At 50.4% G+C, this 14,537-nt stretch overlaps 1 protein-coding gene across 6 annotated transcripts in view; it reads right to left on the bottom strand.

The window, feature by feature from the left end:
- Positions 1 to 14,537, bottom strand: part of KALRN (kalirin RhoGEF kinase) — a 270,877-nt gene that overhangs the window by 143,586 nt on the left and 112,754 nt on the right. For all 6 annotated transcript variants that reach the window (XM_040439928.1, XM_040439929.1, XM_040439930.1 and 3 more), the window contains exons 11-15: positions 14,062 to 14,253; positions 10,766 to 10,935; positions 5,018 to 5,192; positions 3,664 to 3,859; positions 203 to 369 (exon numbers count right to left, since the gene is read on the bottom strand). In XM_040439928.1, the coding sequence (XP_040295862.1) occupies positions 203 to 369; positions 3,664 to 3,859; positions 5,018 to 5,192; positions 10,766 to 10,935; positions 14,062 to 14,253 (900 nt within the window). The remainder of the gene's footprint in view (positions 1 to 202; positions 370 to 3,663; positions 3,860 to 5,017; positions 5,193 to 10,765; positions 10,936 to 14,061; positions 14,254 to 14,537) is intronic.

The raw sequence follows: 14,537 nt of genomic DNA, 5'->3' as shown, positions 1-14,537 counted from the left end.
GTCCTCCTGGTATAATACACAGGGGTCTAATAAGACCCCCAGTCCTCCTGGTATAATACACAGGGGTGTAATAAGACCCCCAGTCCTCCTGATATAATACACAGGGGTGTAATAAGACCCCCAGTCCTCCTGGTATAATACACAGGGGTCTCCTTGCTATGTAAAGTTCTCTGACTTTCACATTGGACCTTAAGGGACAAACCTGCTTGACTTCGGACTGTAGGTGGCGCAGCTGCAGACATTGCTCCAGGCGCTTGTGGGTCTGATCTGCGTTCAGCTCCAGTTCATGCTGCTTCTCATGGAGGAACTCCAACAACTCCTGCACCTGTGTGGCCAGGTCTATGTCCTTCTCACAGATCAGCTCAATGCCTGGAGAAGGGCGAACAAGCAAGAGGCGCCATGCAGTTATCCACTGAGAAGACCGAGGACAATGTCAGGCACCAACCCATCTCAGGTACACCCAGTTGCACCTCATCCACACCGCAGCTACATCTGATCCAGACCCCAACTGAACCTCAACTACACCTCATCCAGAACAGCTACATCTCATCCAGACCCCAACTACACCTCATCCAGAACTCAGCTACATCTCATCCAGACCCCAACTGCACCTCAACTACACCTCATCCAGACCTCAGCTACATCTCATCCAGACCAGCTACATCTCATCCAGACCCCAACTACACCTCATCCAGAACTCAGCTACATCTCATCCAGACCTCAACTGCACCTCATCCAGACCTCAACTACACCTCATCCAGACCTCAACTACACCTCATCCAGAACTCAACTACACCTCATCCAGACCTCAACTGCACCTCATCCAGACCTCAACTGCACCTCAACTACACCTCAACTACATCTCATCCAGACCCCAACTACACCTCAACTACACCTCATCCAGAACTCAGCTACATCTCATCCAGACCCCAACTGCACCTCAACTACACCTCATCCAGACCTCAGCTACATCTCATCCAGACCTCAACTACACCTCATCCAGAACAGCTACATCTCATCCAGACCCCAACTACACCTCATCCAGAACTCAGCTACATCTCATCCAGACCCCAACTGCACCTCAACTACACCTCATCCAGACCTCAGCTACATCTCATCCAGACCTCAACTGCACCTCATCCAGACCTCAACTGCACCTCATCCAGACCTCAACTGCACCTCATCCAGACCTCAACTACACCTCATCCAGACCTCAACTACACCTCATCCAGAGCTCAACTACACCTCATCCAGAACTCAACTACACCTCATCCAGACCTCAACTGCACCTCATCCAGACCTCAACTGCACCTCAACTACATCTCATCCAGACCCCAACTACACCTCAACTACACCTCATCCAGAACTCAGCTACATTTCATCCAGACCCCAACTGCACCTCAACTACACCTCATCCAGACCTCAGCTACATCTCATCCAGACCTCAACTACACCTCATCCAGAACAGCTACATCTCATCCAGACCCCAACTACACCTCATCCAGAACTCAGCTACATCTCATCCAGACCCCAACTGCACCTCAACTACACCTCATCCAGACCTCAGCTACATCTCATCCAGACCTCAACTGCACCTCATCCAGACCTCAACTACACCTCATCCAGAGCTCAACTACACCTCATCCAGAACTCAACTACACCTCATCCAGAACTCAACTACACCTCATCCAGAACTCAACTACACCTCATCCAGACCTCAACTGCACCTCATCCAGACCTGAACTGCACCTCAACTACATCTCATCCAGACCCCAACTACACCTCAACTACACCTCATCCAGAACTCAGCTACATCTCATCCAGACCTCAACTGTACCTTATCCAGATCTCAACTGCACCTCAACTACACCTCAGCTACATCTCATCCAGACCTCAACTACACCTCATCCAGAACAGCTACATCTCATCCAGACCCCAACTACACCTCATCCAGAACTCAGCTACTTCTCATCCAGACCCCAACTGCACCTCAACTACACCTCATCCAGAACTCAGCTACATCTCATCCAGACCTCAGCTGCACCTCATCCAGACCTCAGCTGCACCTCAACTACACCTCATCCAGAACTCAGCTACATCTCATCCAGACCTCAACTGCACCTCATCCAGACCTCAACTACACCTCAACTGCACCTCATCCAGACCTCAACTACACCTCATCCAGAACTCAGCTACATCTCATCCAGACCTCAACTGCACCTCATCCAGACCTCAACTGCACCTCAACTACATCTCATCCAGACCCCAACTACACCTCAACTACACCTCATCCAGAACTCAGCTACATCTCATCCAGACCTCAACTGTACCTTATCCAGACCTCAACTGTACCTTATCCAGACCTCAACTGCACCTCAACTACACCTCAGCTACATCTCATCCAGACCCCAACTACACCTCAACTACACCTCATCCAGAACTCAGCTACATCTCATCCAGACCTCAACTGTACCTCATCCAGACCTCAACTACACCTCATCCAGAACTCAGCTACATCTCATCCAGACTTCAACTGTACCTTATCCAGACCTCAACTGCACCTCAACTACACCTCAGCTACATCTCATCCAGACCTCAACTACACCTCATCCAGAACTCAGCTACATCTCATCCAGACCTTAACTGCACCTCATCCAGACCTCAGCTACATCTCATCCAGACCTCAACTACACCTCATCCAGAACTCAGCTACATCTCATCCAGACCTCAACTGCACCTCAACTACACCTCATCCAGAACTCAGCTACATCTCATCCAGACCTCAACTGCACCTCATCCAGAACTCTGCTACATCTCATCCAGACCTCAACTGCACCTCATCCAGACCTCAACTGCACCTCAACTACACCTCATCCAGAACTCAGCTACATCTCATCCAGACCTCAACTGTACCTTATCCAGACCTCAACTGCACCTCATCCAGAACTCGGCTACATCTCATCCAGACCTCAACTGCACCTCATCCAGACCTCAACTGCACCTCAACTACATCTCATCCAGACCCCAACTACATCTCATCCAGACCCCAACTACATCTCATCCAGACCCCAACTACATCTCATCCAGACCTCAGCTACATCTCATCCAGACCCCAACTACATCTCATCCAGACCTCAGCTACATCTCATCCAGACCCCAACTACATCTCATCCAGACCTCAGCTACATCTCATCCAGACCCCCAACTACATCTCATCCAGACCTCAGCTACATCTCATCCAGACCCCCAACTACACCTCAACTGCACCACATCCAGACCTCAGCTACATCTCATCTACACCTCAACTACATCTCATCTACACCTCAACTACATCTCATCTACATCTCTACCAGACCTCAGCTAAATCTCATCCAGACCCCAACTACACCTCATCTACACCTCAACATCTTCTGACCACATCTAGACTGCCACCATGAAGACATTTCAACCTCATCCACTCCAAAGCCGACCTACAACTTGTATAATGTTATGATCCACCAGTACCTACCTACGACATATGTGGCCACTTTTTCTACTTTCACCTCTAGCTCCTCAGATATTTTACATCTCACTTGTCATCTCCATTTTACTCTCCAGCTGAGGTAGCAATGACAAATCCCTTTCGTGTGGACACTGGAGGACCAGGATTTCACAGCCACTTACCTGACGCTTGCACCTCCATGATGTACTGGTGAAGGTCCTGTCCCTGCTGGATGACTTCGAATGTCATGTTGTTCATGGCTAGTTTACGCTCCTTGTGCCGCTGCAGCCGCTGTTCTGCGAGGGTTAGGTCTTCTGTGTTGAAGTCATTCATCTGACGGAGAAGATCTTCGTTCCAGGCGTCCAGCTCAGCCGTCACCTACATAGCGGTCATTTATATCATTTACAGATGTAGCAGAGCACCACATATAACATACAGTAACAGGTCCTTGAGCACAGACCAAAAAATATATCTGCAGTCATATGAAAAAACTGACTCAGCTCTGCTACATCTAACTACCTGCTCACCTGTCTGGGCCTGGCTCCAACTGTCAGCACCTCCCTGGCCTTCCAATAATGCCTCTGCCTAATGCTGGGGATAATATGTGACCCCCTGAAACAGTCAGTAAGTAGACATCCACTGGGCCGAGTCCCTGCAGCCCCTTCACCAGAGGCCGCGCAGTAGGTGCACCTGAGTGCAGAGTGCCCGACAGCCCGCTGAACCCCGAGTGCCCCGCACCCCTGCGCAGACCCATCACCAGAGGCCGCGCAGTAGGTGCACCTGAGTGCAGAGTGCCCGACAGCCCGCTGAACCCCGAGTGCCCCGCACCCCTGCGCAGACCCATCACCAGAGGCCGCGCAGTACGTGCACCTGAGTGCAGAGTGCCCGACAGCCCGCTGAACCCCAAGTGCCCCGCACCCCAGCGCAGACCCATCACCAGAGGCCGCGCAGTACGTGCACCTGAGTGCAGAGTGCCCGACAGCCCGCTGAAACCCGAGTGCCCCGCACCCCTGCGCAGACCCATCACCAGAGGCCGCGCAGTACGTGCACCTGAGTGCAGAGTGCCCGACAGCCCGCTGAACCCCGAGTGCCCCGCACCCCTGCGCAGACCCATCACCAGAGGCCGCGCAGTACGTGCACCTGAGTGCAGAGTGCCCGACAGCCCGCTGAACCCCGAGTGCCCCGCACCCCAGCGCAGACCCATCGCCTCAACGTACAATCTGCTCACGTTCTGAAACTATTCTGCTGCTGAATGAAGAAAGCGAGAACTAATTATCTAAATAAATGTTATTACACAAAATTAGCAAACGCGAGACGTCCTGATGCAATTAGCGCAATTAAGCACGTCCGTCGCAGCTCGCCAACGGAGTCCATTATAATAATGGCGGAGGCATCCGACGAGGAGCCACCGCACATACGGCCGAATTGACACAAGTGTTTTTTCAGCGGTTTCTTCCATGGTTTTATTACCATTGTTTCTCCTTACAGACGTATAGAAACACTGCGCCCAAAAAATAGCGCCGTCACATGACTCACCTCGATGGTGTACTGCTCGAAGATCCGCAGCTGCAGGAAGATGTCCAACTTTATCTTCCTCTCATGGAAAAGTTCTTCCATCTGAACCTGAGCTTCGTCCAGCTGCTGCAGAACAGACTCGATGTGACTGATGGAGCTGTTGTGCGGAGCTTTATTGCTGGACACCGCCGAGTCCCTGTCGAGCACAAAACAAACTCAGCCTGCACCGTTTCATCATACAGAACACAACTGAGCTCTGCAGCACGTCTCATCATACAGAACAGAACTGAGCTCTGCAGCACGTCTAATCATATAGGACACAACTGAGCTCTGCAGCACGTCTCATCATATAGGACACAACTGAGCTCTGCAGCACGTCTCATCATACAGAACAGAACTCAGCTCTGCAGCACGTCTCATAATACAGAACAGAACTGAGCTCTGCAGCACGTCTCATCATACAGAACAGAACTCAACTCTGCAGCACGTCTCATCACAAAGAACAGAACTGAGCTCTGCAGCACGTCTCATCATATAGGACACAACTGAGCTCTGCAGCACGTCTCATCATACAGAACAGAACTCAGCTCTGCAGCACGTCTCATCATACAGAACAGAACTGAGCTCTGCAGCACGTCTCATCATACAGAACAGAACTGAGCTCTGCAGCACGTCTCATCATACAGAACACAACTCAGCTCTGCAGCACGTCTCATCATATAGAACACAACTGAGCTCTGCAGCACGTCTCATCATACAGAACAGAACTCAGCTCTGCAGCACGTCTCATCATACAGAACACAACTCAGCTCTGCACCACGTCTCATCATACAGAACACAACTCAGCTCTGCAGCACGTCTCATCATACAGAACAGAACTCAGCTCTGCAGCACGTCTCATCATACAGAACAGAACTCAGCTCTGCAGCACATCTCATCATACAGAACAGAACTGAGCTCTGCAGCACGTCTCATCATACAGAACAGAACTCAGCTCTGCACCACGTCTCATCATACAGAACAGAACTGAGCTCTGCAGCACGTCTCATCATACAGAACAGAACTGAGCTCTGCAGCACGTCTCATCATACAGAACAGAACTCAGCTCTGCAGCACGTCTCATCATACAGAACACAACTCAGCTCTGCACCACGTCTCATCATATAGAACACAACTCAGCTCTGCAGCACGTGTCATCATACAGAACACAACTCAGCTCTGCAGCACGTCTCATCATATAGAACACAACTGAGCTCTGCACCACGTCTCATCATACAGAACAGAACTCAGCTCTGCAGCACGTCTCATCATATAGAACACAACTGAGCTCTGCAGCACGTCTCATCATATAGAACACAACTGAGCTCTGCAGCACGTCTCATCATATAGAACACAACTGAGCTCTGCAGCACGTCTCATCATATAGAACACAACTGAGCTCTGCAGCACGTCTCATCATACAGAACAGAACTCAGCTCTGCAGCACGTCTCATCATACAGAACAGAACTCAGCTCTGCAGCACGTCTCATCATATAGAACAGAACTGAGCTCTGCAGCACGTCTCATCATACAGAACAGAACTGAGCTCTGCAGCACGTCTAATCATACAGAACACAACTCAGCTCTGCATCACGTCTCATCATACAGAACACAACTCAGCTCTGCAGCACATCTCATCATACAGAACAGAACTCAGCTCTGCAGCACGTCTCATCATACAGAACACAACTCAGCTCTGCAGCACGTCTCATCATATAGAACACAACTGAGCTCTGCAGCACGTCTCATCATACAGAACACAACTCAGCTCTGCAGCACGTCTCATCATACAGAACACAACTCAGCTCTGCAGCACGTCTCATCATACAGAACAGAACTGAGCTCTGCAGCACGTCTAATCATACAGAACACAACTCAGCTCTGCAGCACGTCTCATCATACAGAACACAACTCAGCTCTGCAGCACGTCTCATCATACAGAACAGAACTGAGCTCTGCAGCACGTCTCATCATACAGAACAGAACTCAGCTCTGCAGCACGTCTCATCATACAGAACACAACTCAGCTCTGCAGCACGTCTCATCATACAGAACAGAACTGAGCTCTGCAGCACGTCTCATCATACAGAACAGAACTCAGCTCTGCAGCACGTCTCATCATACAGAACACAACTCAGCTCTGCACCACGTCTCATCATACAGAACAGAACTGAGCTCTGCAGCACATCTCATCATACAGAACAGAACTCAGCTCTGCACCACGTCTCATCATACAGAACAGAACTCAGCTCTGCAGCACATCTCATCATACAGAACAGAACTCAGCTCTGCACCACGTCTCATCATACAGAACAGAACTGAGCTCTGCAGCACGTCTCATCATACAGAACAGAACTGAGCTCTGCAGCACGTCTCATCATACAGAACAGAACTCAGGTCTGCAGCACGTCTCATCATACAGAACACAACTCAGCTCTGCACCACGTCTCATCATATAGAACACAACTGAGCTCTGCAGCACGTCTCATCATACAGAACACAACTCAGCTCTGCAGCACGTCTCATCATATAGAACACAACTGAGCTCTGCAGCACGTCTCATCATACAGAACAGAACTCAGCTCTGCAGCACGTCTCATCATATAGAACACAACTGAGCTCTGCAGCACGTCTCATCATATAGAACACAACTGAGCTCTGCAGCACGTCTCATCATATAGAACACAACTGAGCTCTGCAGCACGTCTCATCATATAGAACACAACTGAGCTCTGCAGCACGTCTCATCATACAGAACACAACTCAGCTCTGCAGCACGTCTCATCATACAGAACAGAACTCAGCTCTGCAGCACGTCTCATCATATAGAACACAACTGAGCTCTGCAGCACGTCTCATCATATAAAACAGAACTCAGCTCTGCACCACGTCTCATCATATAGAACACAACTGAGCTCTGCAGCATGTCTCATCATACAGAACACAACTCAGCTCTGCAGCACATCTCATCATATAGAACACAACTGAGCTCTGCAGCACGTCTCATCATACAGAACAGAACTCAGCTCTGCACCACGTCTCATCATACAGAACAGAACTCAGCTCTGCAGCACGTCTCATCATATAGAACAGAACTGAGCTCTGCAGCACGTCTCATCATATAAAACAGAACTCAGCTCTGCACCACGTCTCATCATATAGAACACAACTGAGCTCTGCAGCACGTCTCATCATACAGAACACAACTCAGCTCTGCAGCACATCTCATCATATAGAACACAACTGAGCTCTGCAGCACGTCTCATCATACAGAACAGAACTCAGCTCTGCACCACGTCTCATCATACAGAACAGAACTCAGCTCTGCAGCACGTCTCATCATATAGAACAGAACTGAGCTCTGCAGCACGTCTCATCATATAGAACAGAACTGAGCTCTGCAGCACGTCTCATCATACAGAACAGAACTGAGCTCTGCAGCACGTCTCATCCTACAGAACACAACTGAGCTCTGCAGCATGTCTCATCATACAGAACAGAACTCAGCTCTGCAGCACGTCTCATCATACAGAACACAACTCAGCTCTGCACCACGTCTCATCATACAGAACAGAACTGAGCTCTGCAGCACATCTCATCATACAGAACAGAACTCAGCTCTGCACCACGTCTCATCATACAGAACAGAACTCAGCTCTGCAGCACATCTCATCATACAGAACAGAACTCAGCTCTGCACCACGTCTCATCATACAGAACAGAACTGAGCTCTGCAGCACGTCTCATCATACAGAACAGAACTGAGCTCTGCAGCACGTCTCATCATACAGAACAGAACTCAGGTCTGCAGCACGTCTCATCATACAGAACAGAACTCAGGTCTGCAGCACGTCTCATCATACAGAACACAACTCAGCTCTGCACCACGTCTCATCATATAGAACACAACTGAGCTCTGCAGCACGTCTCATCATACAGAACACAACTCAGCTCTGCAGCACGTCTCATCATATAGAACACAACTGAGCTCTGCAGCACGTCTCATCATACAGAACAGAACTCAGCTCTGCAGCACGTCTCATCATATAGAACACAACTGAGCTCTGCAGCACGTCTCATCATATAGAACACAACTGAGCTCTGCAGCACGTCTCATCATATAGAACACAACTGAGCTCTGCAGCACGTCTCATCATATAGAACACAACTGAGCTCTGCAGCACGTCTCATCATACAGAACAGAACTCAGCTCTGCAGCACGTCTCATCATACAGAACAGAACTCAGCTCTGCAGCACGTCTCATCATATAGAACACAACTGAGCTCTGCAGCACGTCTCATCATATAAAACAGAACTCAGCTCTGCACCACGTCTCATCATATAGAACACAACTGAGCTCTGCAGCATGTCTCATCATACAGAACACAACTCAGCTCTGCAGCACATCTCATCATATAGAACACAACTGAGCTCTGCAGCACGTCTCATCATACAGAACAGAACTCAGCTCTGCACCACGTCTCATCATACAGAACAGAACTCAGCTCTGCAGCACGTCTCATCATATAGAACAGAACTGAGCTCTGCAGCACGTCTCATCATATAAAACAGAACTCAGCTCTGCACCACGTCTCATCATATAGAACACAACTGAGCTCTGCAGCACGTCTCATCATACAGAACACAACTCAGCTCTGCAGCACATCCCATCATATAGAACACAACTGAGCTCTGCAGCACGTCTCATCATACAGAACAGAACTCAGCTCTGCACCACGTCTCATCATACAGAACAGAACTCAGCTCTGCAGCACGTCTCATCATATAGAACAGAACTGAGCTCTGCAGCACGTCTCATCATATAGAACAGAACTGAGCTCTGCAGCACGTCTCATCATACAGAACAGAACTGAGCTCTGCAGCACGTCTCATCATACAGAACACAACTGAGCTCTGCAGCACGTCTCATCATACAGAACAGAACTCAGCTCTGCACCACGTCTCATCATACAGAACAGAACTGAGCTCTGCAGCACGTCTCATCATACAGAACAGAACTCAGCTCTGCAGCACGTCTCATCATACAGAACACAACTCAGCTCTGCACCACGTCTCATCATACAGAACAGAACTCAGCTCTGCAGCACGTCTCATCATACAGAACAGAACTCAGCTCTGCAGCACGTCTCATCATACAGAACAGAACTCAGCTCTGCAGCACGTCTCATCATACAGAACAGAACTGAGCTCTGCAGCACGTCTCATCATACAGAACAGAACTCAGCTCTGCAGCACATCTCATCATACAGAACAGAACTCAGCTCTGCAGCACGTCTCATCATACAGAACAGAACTCAGCTCTGCAGCACGTCTCATCATACAGAACAGAACTCAGCTCTGCATCACGTCTCATCATACAGAACACAACTCAGCTCTGCAGCACGTCTCATCATATAGAACACAACTGAGCTCCACAGCAAGTCTCATCATACAGAACAGAACTCAGCTCTGCAGCACATCTCATCATATAGAACACAACTGAGCTCTGCAGCACGTCTCATCATACAGAACAGAACTCAGCTCTGCACCACGTCTCATCATACAGAACAGAACTCAGCTCTGCAGCACATCTCATCATACAGAACAGAACTCAGCTCTGCACCACGTCAGAACAGGCCCCCTAAAATGTGGCTGCTCCTCCTCATCTGCAAGTACATAAAGGCCCCCTGGGATTCAGCCTTCCTTCACCATCACCATTAGCACCCACCTGAGTTGTTGGATGAGATCTTCTCCCTCCTTAATGACATTGAGGGTCCCGTCCAGTGTGGCCGTTTGCTGCTGCTGGAACTGTTTGATGAGCTCCTGGACGGCATCTACAGAGTCGGCACACACATCCTCCAGCAACTCCTTCTGCAGATCCTCCATCCAAGTCCAGAGCTGAGAAGTAGAAAGGGAAAAATGAGAGACAGAAGACACCAGCAAGAGGAGAAGGAAGAGACAGAAGACACCAGCAAGAGGAGAAGGAAGAGACAGAAGACACCAGCAAGAGGAGAAGGAAGAGACAGAAGACACCAGCAAGAGGAGAAGGAAGAGACAGAAGACACCAGCAAGAGGAGAAGGAAGAGACAGAAGACACCAGCGAGAGGAGGAGGAAGAGACAGAAGACACCAGCAAGAGGAGAAGGAAGAGACAGAAGACACCAGCAAGAGGAGAAAGAAGAGACAGAAGACACCAGCGAGAGGAGAAGGAAGAGACAGAAGACACCAGCGAGAGGAGAAGGAAGAGACAGAAGACACCAGCGAGAGGAGAAGGAAGAGACAGAAGACACCAGCGAGAGGAGAAGGAAGAGACAGAAGACACCAGCGAGAGGAGAAGGAAGAGACAGAAGACACCAGCGAGAGGAGAAGGAAGAGACAGAAGACACCAGCGAGAGGAGAAGGAAGAGACAGAAGACACCAGCGAGAGGAGAAGGAAGAGACAGAAGACACCAGCGAGAGGAGAAGGAAGAGACAGAAGACACCAGCGAGAGGAGAAGGAAGAGACAGAAGACACCAGCGAGAGGAGGAAGAGACAGAAGACACAAGCGAGAGGAGGAAGAGACAGAAGACACCAGCGAGAGGAGGAAGAGACAGAAGACACCAGCGAGAGGAGGAAGAGACAGAAGACACCAGCGAGAGGAGGAAGAGACAGAAGACACGAGCAAGAGGAGAAGGAAGAGACAGAAGACACCAGTGAGAGGAGAAGGAAGAGACAGAAGACACGAGCAAGAGGAGAAGGAAGAGACAGAAGACACCAGCAAGAGGAGAAGGAAGAGACAGAAGACACCAGCAAGAGGAGAAGGAAGAGACAGAAGACACCAGCAAGAGGAGAAGGAAGAGACAGAAGACACCAGCAAGAGGAGAAGGAAGAGACAGAAGACACCAGCGAGAGGAGGAAGAGAATGAAGACACCAGCGAGAGGAGGAAGAGACAGAAGACACAAGCGAGAGGAGGAAGAGACAGAAGACACCAGCGAGAGGAGGAAGAGACAGAAGACACCAGCGAGAGGAGGAAGAGACAGAAGACACCAGCAAGAGGAGGAAGAGACAGAAGACACCAGCGAGAGGAGGAAGAGACAGAAGACACCAGCGAGAGGAGAAGGAAGAGACAGAAGACACGAGCAAGAGGAGAAGGAAGAGACAGAAGTCACCATTGAGAGGAGAAGGAAGAGACAGAAGACACCACTGAGAGGAAAAGGGAGAGACAGAAGACACCACCGAAATGAGAAAGGAAGAGCTCCAACATGAGCACATGTCAGCGTGCGAGTCGTCTGGTGCTCCGCGGAGCATGTTACGGTCGGTAGCTGTGTGTACACATGATCTCTACATACTAGTCATTACATTGTGAAGTTGGGTCTGTTTATTCGTGGTACTATTCACACGTGTCTCTCTGGAAATCCCATTCCCATCACTGAAATGGAGCCCACACGTATCGCTGCCATCTTTGGACGCTATTACATTGTTACAATCATCCTCATTATTGACAAATGTATCATTTCGGCACTGTTAATGCTGACGTACATTGTAACGTTCTGCCATGGTTGCGGATTGTCTCTTTGCGCTCAGTCTGATAGGATCATCTGCCATTATGTCTGCATAGTACTGGTCAGGATTATTGGGATGGACCCTGCACCTCTCACACTCCTATTTCACTGTTACATTTGTCTGCCCACGGGCTGTTGCAGGACTGATGGCTGGGGGCAGCTCTTCAGGGTGGTTCTGTTCTCTGCTTTCCAGCGTGGTACTATTCAAACGTGTCCCTCTGGATATTCCATTTCCAACACCTGCTATACACAGACAGTTTTCTTTAGGAGCCGGGTCACTGAAGTGGAGCCCCAAAAGTATCGCTCTTCAGGATGGTTCTGTTCCCAGCTCCCCGGGGTGCTCCTGTTCCCAGCTCCCCGGGGTGCTCCTGTTCCCAGCTCCCCGGGGTGCTCCTGTTCCCAGCTCCCCGGGGTGCTCCTGTTCCCAGCTCCCCGGGGTGCTCCTGTTCCCAGCTCCCCGGGGTGCTCCTGTTCCCAGCTCCCCGGGGTGCTCCTGTTCCCAGCTCCCCGGGGTGCTCCTGTTCCCCGCTCCCCAGGGTGCTCCTGTTCCCCGCTCCCCAGGGTGCTCCTGTTCCCCGCTCCCCAGGGTGCTCCTGTTCCCCGCTCCCCAGGGTGCTCCTGTTCCCCGCTCTTCAGGGTGCTCCTGCTCCCCGCTCCCCAGGGTGCTCCTGTTCCCCGCTCTTCAGGGTGCTCCTGCTCCCCGGGGTGCTCCTGCTCCCCAGGGTGCTCCTGCTCTCTACATTGTGAAGTTGGGGCTGTTTATTCGTGGTACTATTCACACGTGTCCCTCTGGATATTGCATCCCCGACACCTGCTATACACAGACAGCTCTCTTTAGGAGCCGGGTCACACGTATCTGTCCTCTGGCTACAGCTGTGGACTATTTTACCCCCTGTCCTAGTTTTCAGGTTTTCTGTGAATTTATTTCTCTGTATTTGACTGCGTTCAGGTTTTGTGACCTTGTAACGTCCTCCGTCCTCTTGTGTCATCAAAACCTCATTAAAGTCCAAAAAAGACAATGTCCTAATTAAGAAGCTTTAATTACGTCTGCAGACAATCATCTCCCAGGATCCGGGCGGCAAAATTAGAAAAATAACTGGAACATCCAGTGAGAAAGACACAGATATTAATATCTGACACAGATCTACACCATGAGCAGGAGATGTGGCCCTATAACAGACTGCGTGGCCCCTGGGAACTGATCAGCTCCCTGCACCATCACATAGAGCAGGAGGAGCTGGGGCCCTATAACATAGACTGAGTGGCCCCTGGGAACTGATCGGCTCCCTGCACCATCACATAGAGCAGGAGGAGCTGTGGCCCTATAACACAGACTGAGTGGCCCCTGGGAACTGATCGGCTCCCTGCCCAGCTTCTCTGGAGATAACTTTATAATCTACGTGTGAACCTGAGATTACAATGAATGAGACGATTTGTGCCCTGAGAGACTCCCCAGGAGACGCGATGCTCTGCGGCTCTTACCTCCTTAGTGTGACTGTGGAAGGACACCGACATGTCCAGCAGCAGCTTCCTCTGTTCCACCCTCCGGACAAAGTCCTGGATCCGCACCTCCAGATGCCGGGCCGCCTTGTAGATCTCCTCCGGGTCACATTCGCCGGTCTGAGCGAGCTGCTCCGCCGCCTCCAGTAACTTGTCGGCGTTGGTGTACGTGTTCTGCCAAAGAGAAGAAGAGCGAAGGCCTTCATCATTAAACGCTAATGGTATTATGGCCACCGGGTGGCGCTGTTCTACTGGGAGCCGAGGGAGACGCAGTCTGTGCCCCCTGAGGAGCATTCTGCCGCCACCGCGTCTTCTCAGATCACACGTGGATTGAAAAGCGGAATAAACGCGACACCAGAGCGGAATAATGTGTGTACAGGGCGTTGCATGTTTTTCTGCAATTTTCTGGTAATTAGGGGAGGAGCCTATGCAAATGGCAGCGCAACGGGCGCCAGAGA

The sequence above is a fragment of the Bufo bufo genome, chromosome 7 (genome assembly GCF_905171765.1).
Source record: "Bufo bufo chromosome 7, aBufBuf1.1, whole genome shotgun sequence".
In the NCBI taxonomy this organism is placed as follows: domain Eukaryota; kingdom Metazoa; phylum Chordata; class Amphibia; order Anura; family Bufonidae; genus Bufo; species Bufo bufo.
This window is presented reverse-complemented; position numbering and strand designations above follow the sequence as displayed.